The sequence below is a fragment of the Spinacia oleracea genome, chromosome 4 (genome assembly GCF_020520425.1).
Source record: "Spinacia oleracea cultivar Varoflay chromosome 4, BTI_SOV_V1, whole genome shotgun sequence".
Lineage (NCBI taxonomy): Eukaryota > Viridiplantae > Streptophyta > Magnoliopsida > Caryophyllales > Amaranthaceae > Spinacia > Spinacia oleracea.
Window position 1 is genome coordinate 16673927 of NC_079490.1, and position 10017 is coordinate 16683943.

The window sequence follows — 10017 nt, forward strand, 5'->3', positions numbered from 1 at the left end:
AGACACTAATCCTCAATACCTGAGTGATTTGATATTACTTGTTTGAGAACTGGTTACTTTGACGTTGTCAATCGTCGCACCGTAAAAGGAGACTATAACGGCAACGCTCAGGTAATCACCTATCAAACGAATTCTAACCTTAAGATCACAAGATTGGGATTGTCCTCCCATAAATCGGGATGAGATGCTGAAAGTTGTACAAGGCCACTCGTAGAGCTAGAAACTGAAAAATGCATGGTCGTGCTCAGATGAATCATAGGCTATGATTATTTGTTTATTTGATCAGTTGAACTCTGAAACCGAGAAATACCTCTGGACATAATAAGGATGACTACTCTTACCTTATGTTCATAAGCAAGCATCAAGCGACAAAGGAATTAGGCAATGCACACTTGTCCCTAAGGACAAGTGGGAGACTGAAGGAAATAATTCCCTTGGTCCAAGTATGCATTCAATGCTAAGTCTAATAAATGCGGTTCAGTATTAATTAATTATGGAAGTTAATAATTCAATGAGATCAAGTGAGCTGTATGCTTAGTTAGAGGCCGCTTCGGTTCGAGTGGAATTAATAATATTAATCCACGGGTTACTCTTGACTGAACCCGTAGGGTCACACAAATAGTACGTGAACGGATCAAGTATTTAAGTGAATTAAATACTCTATTTATGAACATTCGGATACGACGGATCTCGGCTCCAGTGGGAGATGGAATCGTCAAAAGACAAAATATGAATACTCCAGAAATGATGATATTGCCGGAAACGGAAATATGGATCGTAACGGAAATATAAATATTATCCAAGTGGTAGATGTTGCCGGAAATGGAAACATGGTACGTATCGGAAAATATTATCGGAAATGGAAATATTACCGGAATCGGAAATATTGCCGGAAACGGAAATATTGTCAGAATCGGAAATATTATCGAAATCGGAAAATAATTCCGGAAACGGAAATAAATTCCGCAATCGGAAATATTAAATATTTGTTCGAATCGGAAATAAATTCCGGAATTGGAAATGTTAAATATTGTTCGAATCGGAAATAAATTCCGGAATCGGAAATATTAAATATTGTTCGAATTCAAAATGAATTCCGTAATCGGAAAACGAATCGGAAGCATGACGTACGAAACGAACGACGGACGAGCTTGCTAGACGCAAGGCCCAGCATGAAGCCAGGCGTAGCGCCCAGCGAAGCCCGTGCGCGCGAGCCAGCAGGAAGGCAGCAAGCAGCGCCCAACATCATGGGCCGCGTGCTGCTAGCGCCTTGGGCCGAGCCGAGCACCAGCGCCCCTCGTGGGCTACGTGGCTGCGTGGTTGCGAGGCTTCGTACGACCAAAGCCTTGGTCGTTTAGGATTGCTTGCTTAAACTCGTTTTCCTAATTCTACTCAAATTGAATGTTTTGTTAAATCTGAAACACTTAGGTGTTTGATTAAACATTAAATTCTAATGATTTAATTTAACTAGAATCCTAATGGATTTAGTCATTGGAATCCTAGTAGAATTCTAATTCCGTTATTTCCACCCTATAAATACGTGGTTCATAATCACAATTTATATGACAATTCAATAAGTATTCACATAGATTAAGTTCAAGTGAGAATTTAATAATTTGCCTAAATTATTAATTAAGCTTTCCGAATAAACATAATACTTTAGACAATATTCTAGTTGGTTGAATCTAAGGCGGATCCGAACATGATGTGGACTATCTACGGAGGGGCGACATTTGGAGTCCTAAAACTTGTTCTTGTTCGGTTCGGGAGCAACTAGGGAAGGCACGCATCACATTGTATGTATCCTAATTATGCTAATTGACTATGTCGCAATTAATTTGGATTCCTGGCTTTATGGTTTTCCGGCATGAAATATATTGTTTATATTTGTCATAACCTAACAAATGCATACCGCATACATGCACTCATTGATAAGAAAATCTTACAGTTCATACACATTTGTAACATCTGGCTCTTGCATCAAATGATCATATGGTAGTACCTGAAAAAAGTGTAGAAATTTAAGAAACATAAAATACAAAACATTAATAAATCTGTGAAGGAAGCACATAATCATAAAGCAATTATTTATTGCTTGTATCAACAGAACTACAAAAAAGAAAGGCTTGTAAATATTGTTTGGATCATGACTATATAACAGAAACCCAGGTCCTATAAGGAAATGTTACCATAAGTGTTAGTTTGTTACTATAGTTTTCTGAACCAGTAATAGGACACATTGAGAAAAATAAAGTGCAAGGAACATCTAGTATTCATACATTTAAAGTTTCAACTCTCACCAGTCTTGATGATTACTTAAGATGAACCCTATGTAAAATGTATATATTACTCAAGAACATCTATAACATACACAAGGAAGACTGCTACCCATGTGAACAGGAAGATTGGAGCTGACATAGTGATTTAAATGGATCGACCTGATTCCTACCCAATGCAACCCATTGCCAGCTCCCTTCTCAATGCCTCACATCATTGAGTGAGACAATATAGGCCACACTTCCCCATTCCCTTCCAGAGAGGAGAGCTACAGGAGAACGTTGTTAAAATCCCCGTCCTCTTTGAGACGTAATGGTGTTAATGTGTTATCAATCGTCTGTTTTTTCCTTTACTGAAGTCTCCATACAACCTATATTACTCCCTCCGTTTTTATATATATATATATATATATATATATATATATATATATATATATATATATATATATATATATATATATATATATTCTCATTTACGGCAGATACTTGTTTCGAGGAATAATAATAGGGGTAAAAAAGAGATGGAAAAAGTAAGAGAGATGTAATAAGTTAATGGGTAACAATAAATAAAGTAAGGGATGATAAAATGTGTAATTACTCCATAATATGGAGAAAAGAGATAAGATGAAAAATAAATAATTGTAAAAAATAGAACAAAGTAGAGGTGGAAAAATAATAATTGAAAATTGGATACAAGGAAAAGGAAAAACAAGAAAAAGAGGTACTATGCCAATTGTCACTTTGTCAACTCTAAGAGGTAATCAACCAATAAGATGTGTGAACAAGTGCCGGTTTTCCAAATCCTACCACGCAGATTACCCAATTTCACTTTCAAGTGACCCGGATGCCATGTCACTGAGTCCGCCGCCACTGTCCCACAGTAGCCACCATTTTTCAAACTTCGTCAACGTCAACTACGAAGAAATTTGATTTTTTATTATCATTTTCCTGAATTAAATCACTCGCTAAAAACTGCTTACAATTACATTGGTGAATTCAGCTGGTTAAATTTATTCTGTTTAACCAACTAATTTTAAATTTTACCTGAAATCTACATTTCCATGACATTTCAAGTCATCAAGTGCTCCCCTGATCTGTTTCTACCATATAAGCATTGTTGAAGCTCAGCTTCTTACTTCTTTTTTCTTACTTTCTCTTTCTACAGAAATTCTTGTTTTTTTTTTTTTGTAATTTCAGTTTTGAGTACTAGGAATCCATGGATTCTGGAAGATTCTCTGCTGATCAACAATCCAATGAGCAAGTTAAGCCTCCAGAGTAAGAAATTTCATCTGGGTTTACTTTAGCTTTGTCCTTAAATTTAATTGCAACTCTTAATTGTCAATTAATTGTGTATTTATGAGTTGATTAGCAATTATCATCATCTAATGAGAGTATAATCATTCTTAGGCCATGTTGGTGTAGAGGTGTTAGCAATTTAGGGGAAATGAACTGGCTGCAAGATTTCATGCTTCACCAGCTTAAACCTTCAATTGGGGAAGAGGTAATCTGAGCATTTTTGTTTTTAATTGGATTTTTGTACAATTTGTAATTTCCCTTTTTGCAATTTTCTGCTTCAGTTCTCACACATGCTTCAACCAAGATCCTTTTCAAGAATACCATTTTTGTTTCTTGGATTTTTCGACCAAAAAAACACTAAAACAAAATGTTGTTTAGAGTGATAGAAACAATATTGTTCACATATTGGGCTTTTGTTTGATGTAATCAGGTTGAAAAGGTTTTGGATCGAAAACTCGCACCGATATTTTCCCTATTGCAAGATTTGCAACAATATGTCCTATTTCCTCCTAATCTGAGGTATAGCTTGGTTGTCTATGATTTCTTATTATACTTATATAATGTCTTGATATATGCATATTTGGAAACATCTAATTGAATATCTTTTCCTTACTGATTGACTAAAAGTAGAGTTGATATCTTACCTCTTTTGGTTTGTAACTTTGTACTTTGGGCTATTATTAGTTGTGCAGCTTAACTCTCAAATCTTACATTTTGTGGGAAGATTAAAGATTTCTAAACTATAACTAGTAATCCTTTCAAAAAAAAATTATAACTAGTAATCCTTACTGCCAAAAAAAAAAAACTAGTAATCCTAAACCCTCTTAAAAGCAATAATTCCTCTTTGGAAATTTGAATGGACAACCTTGCCCCTACAATCCTTCTTTGAAAAAATCAAAATTCTCTTTAAAATTAGTGTGTATTGTTGCCCTTTACACACTTCAATTACAAATTACCCCTGTTTAGACACCTCCCTTGCCACTAGGGATGGCAACAGGTTGGCCTCGGGATTGGACCTAACAAGATCCGCATCCAAACCGATTAATAAACATACCCTATATTAGAGTCCGAGTCTAACTCAGATTTCCTAGCCTTCAATTCAGAATCCATCGGACTTTCAAACCTCCGAACTAGCGGACGTACGAAACTGTATGACTATTGCAATAATAATAACTAGTTTTTTATGCACACGATGCGTGAGTGAATTTTAGAATGTGTGTATGTTGACATTAAGAAATTAAAAATTATTAACGTACAATGACTACTTTTTTCTTCTTCAGATTGTATCTTAATAAATGATTTAATATCAATTCAAATATTTCATCACAAATGGCTGATTGAAAAATTAAGGAAATGTTAAAAAGATAGAGCAATCCAATGTGTAACTTTTATCGTCGAAAATGATAAATCTCAATAACACAATTTATGTTTTTATTTTCTTAATTTGTGCATGGATTTGGAAGAAAAGTATATATGTACTCACGTGTATTGGCTCGACTTCAAGAGAAATGGTGGTGGAGTTTTTGGGATAAACACGTGTGTTTGATTTACTCTTTTTTCTTAGAATTATTTAGACTCCTATTACTTTTACAGTAATCGAATGGAAAAAGTGATTTGAATAACTTTAGTTTTCAGTATATAGAATAGAGATTTTGGAAATTATAATTAATTTGTAATGTTATTTGATTTTTTTTATATTCTTTTGACAAGAAAATGAGATATTACGGTGTTGATTTCCATAATTTTTTTACTTAATTGCTTTTATGTTTGTTGGAGAAATTATTTAATTCCACGTTGACTTTTTGTTATCAAATTGACAATTGGGAAGATTCAATATTTGTGTGCATGGTATTATTTGGTTTTCCTAATTTGCTAATTTGCATTAAATAATAAACTTATAATTATTAAAATGGAAAATTTGTAATTATTAATCCAACCTTTGCCCGATATTCTTTAATTAAGAGCCTACCTATGCGATATTTCTAAATAAACCAACCTTTATAACTCAACTACTATTATTAAGCCTAACAAGTTACTAACCTGCTATAGGCGGTATTCACCCTTACGTGGCATATAACAATCATAATTTTTTTTAATTTTTTTCCCCCTTATTTTCTTTATTTGTTATTTTAATTTTCGTTCCTCTCTCCTCTGCGATTTTCTGCTTCATCTCTGCACTCCTCTCCATTATTTATCTTCTACCTCTTCTCCACCATTGTCGGTCCCTCATACGGTCATACCTCTCTATTTGAAGTTCATCAAAAATAATCAGCAATTGCTATGGCTGGGGTAAAGCAATTGCCTGTTGGATCTGGATCTTCTTCAAATTCAAGATTTTTTTCTTTCTAAAGTTTCAACAAGACCACAATAACCAACATCCCACAACATAAAAAAAACTATATTATTGCAATAGCTCGGGTTTTTACGAACTGACCATCAAGGAAGCCCAAAATTCAAATTTTACCAAAAAAGGAACAAAAACTCTAAGGTTCGTAAGTTCACCTTCAATTGTATGATTTTGGAGACGAAATTTGAATGCGCGTGGATGAAATCATCTATTTCCACAAGAAAATCGCTGATGATGGCATGAACCAGTACAATTGTGGTTGAAGCAGCAGTAATGGAGGAGAGAGGAATTGAAACACGGTACAGAGAAGAGAAGGGTTAAGGTTTTTTTGAAAAAAAAATGAAATCCTTGTTTAGGTGGCAAATGATGATGACGTGTCCAATATTTTAGGAGGGAAACCAACTTTAGGTTATCAACGTTTTTAACGTTGACTTTGTAGCAGGTAACCGGTCATCTAGGCTTAATAATAGCAGTTGGGTCATAAAGTTTGGATTATTTAGAAATATCGCATAGGTAGGCTTAATTAAAGAACATCGGGCAAAGGTTGGATTAAGGGTGCGTTCTGTTCAACTTATTTGATCTGAACTTATCTGAACTTATGTGATCTTATCTGAACTTATCTGATCTGAACTTATCTGAACTTATTGAAACTTATCTGAACTTATTGGAACTTATTGAAACTTATTGGAACTTATCTGAACTTATCTGAACTTATTGGACCTGAAACTTATTTTTTTAAGGTGAACAGAACGCACCCTAATAATTACAAATTTTCCTTGACTTTGTAGCAGGTAACCGGTCATCCAGGCTTTATAATAGTAGTTGGGTCATAAAGGTTGGATTATTTAGAAATATCGCATAGGTAGGTTTAATTAAAGAAAACCGGGCAAAGGTTGGATTAATAATTACAAATTTTCCTATTAAAATAATAAGCTTCTAAATAGTGAATTAAATTAATTGTGAATTTGCCGAGAGTATTTTAGTCTGTTCCATAGGGGACACCATGATACCATTTACGGAAATGATCTCAGGAGTTCCTTGTAGAATAGAGATTTATACATTTAAAAGAAAAAAAAATTACCCCCTTGAAAAACCGCGCGTCACAAAAGAAACACTAGTAACATGGAAAGGTGCAACAACCCAAAACCAGAACCCTGTGTGCTTAAATCTGGATTTTGGATTGGGGTCATTGTAGGGAGGCGTAGATTCGTAGAATAGCTAGTATGGAGTAAGGTTGGTACAAGAATTTTGTATCATGGTCATGATTTTTGTTAGAATGAACCTAAGGTTTTGTTTATGCCTACAACTCTATGTATACCTTGGTTAGCTAGTATGGAATAAGCTTAGTACAAGAATGTACTACTACTACTGTATTTAACAGTTAAACACTTGTTGCAGCTCATTGCCTCATCAGGCAGAGCCATCTGCATCAAGGATATTGCAATTGAAATTTAAGGGTGATGTTCCTGATACACTCTTAACCATGACCAAAATAAAAGATCATGAGGGTGCATCACTTGAAGTCGAGTTACTTGATGAATCTGGGAACAGAGTAGAAGATGGCCCTGAATCCTGTATGAAGATTAGGATTGATGTTCTTGATGGTGACTTTGATGTTGAGAAAAAAGAGGATGATTACACTAAAAATATAGCCAAACCAAGGAACACTAAAGGAGCACTTTTGAAGGAGAAATGTGAGATTGCAATGAGTGGAGGTGTTGTTTGTGTTAGCCACTTTTCTTTTACTGATAACTCCGCATCAATGAGAAACAAAACATTTAAACTAGGGGCTACTGTAATCAAAGGTCTCCCCCCTGGAGTGATTGTAAAGGCAGCAGTAAGCGGAGAAATTAGGGTGAAAGAACGCCGTCTAAAAAGTAAGTGTTTCTGATTGTCATTTCCTTCATTTATAGCTGATTGCCTGATTTTTGACTAATTTCTTTCATCCAGGAGAAAGAAAGCATAAAACTCCATCTGCAGAGGATGAGTTATGGCGTTTGGTTAACATAAGAAAAAATGGTCCAGTACATGAAAGAGCACTTAAAGCAGGAATTTGTACTGTACAGGATTTCCTAAAACGCTATCACACTAATCCAAAAGAATTGCAACTTGTAAGGACCGACCATGGACTAGTCTCGTTTTCCTTTTGTTCAACATGCTTATGCAATCTTTTTCGCTTTGTATACTTTCTCCAGAATATTGCATTTACTCCTGCTCTTCTCTGTGAAAATCAGATTCTTGATGTTCCTGAAGCAAATTGGAATGAAATTGTCAAAAATGCTGAAGCATGTAAGTTAACCAACGAGTGTTACAGATACTATGATGTTGCATCAGGGGATGATCTTCAGTTAGATTGTGCCTTCAACATTGTAAGCGTTACTTTCAAGGGCCAAATCAATCAGCCATACGAGGACCTTTCTGATTATCAGAAGGTAGATGGTGTTTTCAATCTCTATATTCTAATACTCGAATCTGTGTATTCATGAATAAGGACTAGCTGATGCCTGATGGTGGCTTTCTTTGTTTCTTTTGCAGGAACTAGCTGATGAATTAAGGCGTACTGCATATGAGAAACGGAATGATCTTGCAAAAACCAATGCCCCCTGGCACCCCGCCAATCATTCTATTGTTCAAAGACAAGAACCACCACCGCCACCACAACCACAACCCCCCAGTGGAGAGCTTGCAAAAACTAATGCCCCTACTAATCAGATTTATGGTAAAGAACAAGAACAACCACTTCCTTGTGGAAATTCTAATATAGGTGGACCCTTCTATACTCAGGATGCAGGCAGTCTTTTATCTTACCAAATGACCAGTATTCCACCAACAAATATTTGTCATTATGCCACAGCAGAAAATCAAACCTATCAAGGTATGAATAGATGATCATTAATAAGGTTGATAGATTTTGTGATATTGTTGGATAAATTTGAAATGTTTTTGAGAATGAAACAAAGCATGTGGTACTTCTGTTATTACATTGTATGACTAGTCTTAAAAACATGGTAAAATATGTTTATGCACATTTCTTATTTCTTACTGTTTCTGGGTCTGGCCTTATTCATACAGTTAAACTGGTGGATCATCCGTATTTGCCAACTCCTATATCGGATCCTTTCACAGTTGGAGATGGCTTGCAACTAGAAGCATCATCAGAAGATTCAAATTGGGATATGGAACAACTTTTCAGAGACTTGATGAGAAGCTCTCCACGGCTAGAGGAGAGGGGAAATGTTACCAGTAAGCTAATAGCCGCATGTTACGTGACTAAAGCTGCAGCTCTGTTCATGATTTCAGTTCAGCAAGATGCAAGTGTCCCTGCTAAAAAGCGAAAGCTTCAATGACACCATAAAATTTTCAGGCTTGTTGTATGCATTATATTAATGTCTCGCTTGTATAATCATCTTCAAATCTCTTTGCTTAGCATATGTTTTCTGTTTAAACCTCGAATATTTCTCTTTATTTTAAAGCTCCAATGAGATTGGGCAGCATTATGTATAACAAAACCTTGTTGGTGTTCTTTGTTGTATAAATTCAATATTATGTTTTCTACAACGGATGCGATGCCTAGCTGCTGGATTTAACATTGCATGATGATAACCCTTAAACTAGAACAATCTTGTGTGAGTATTACTGGATGATTGTGTAGGTAACTAAGGTAAGCAAGTAGCTTCATCTAATAGAAGTACTACAAATTGGGTGATGATAAAGGTCGCAACTTGCGACAAGTTTTAATTGTCGCAATCCTACGTGGTGTATTCTTAGTGGAGCCACATGGGCGCCACATAGGTCATGAGTCAGCAAAATATTTTTACTATTAATGCTAAATTTTTACTATGAAAATATGTAATTAAGGTAGTAGATACAAATAAGGAAATAAATATTTAATATATGTATAATAAATATATATTTCCATTTTTTTTGTAAATTTAAATTAAAACACAAAATTATAATCTAATTATATATTTTGCGTAATTAAAAAAGATACATTAATTTATTATCTAATAATATAATTTAATTTAAGAAATTAGTAATATCAAATAATCGATTACGGTAAAATCAAGAAAACAAAAACTAAATCAGTACGGAGTACTC

General features: G+C 34.8%; 1 protein-coding gene across 1 annotated transcript; it reads left to right on the forward strand.

Annotated features, from left to right (window-relative positions):
* The first annotated feature begins 3170 nt into the window (after nucleotides 1–3170).
* On the forward strand, nucleotides 3171–9477 carry LOC110793930 (calmodulin-binding protein 60 B). Its single transcript, XM_021998867.2, has 8 exons — nucleotides 3171–3551; nucleotides 3684–3777; nucleotides 4003–4091; nucleotides 7318–7796; nucleotides 7870–8030; nucleotides 8154–8351; nucleotides 8455–8794; nucleotides 8992–9477. The coding sequence occupies exons 1-8, from the start codon at nucleotides 3493–3495 to the stop codon at nucleotides 9264–9266; spliced, it is 1695 nt and encodes a 564-aa protein (XP_021854559.2). The 5' UTR covers nucleotides 3171–3492; the 3' UTR covers nucleotides 9267–9477.
* Nucleotides 9478–10017: the final 540 nt, after the last annotated feature.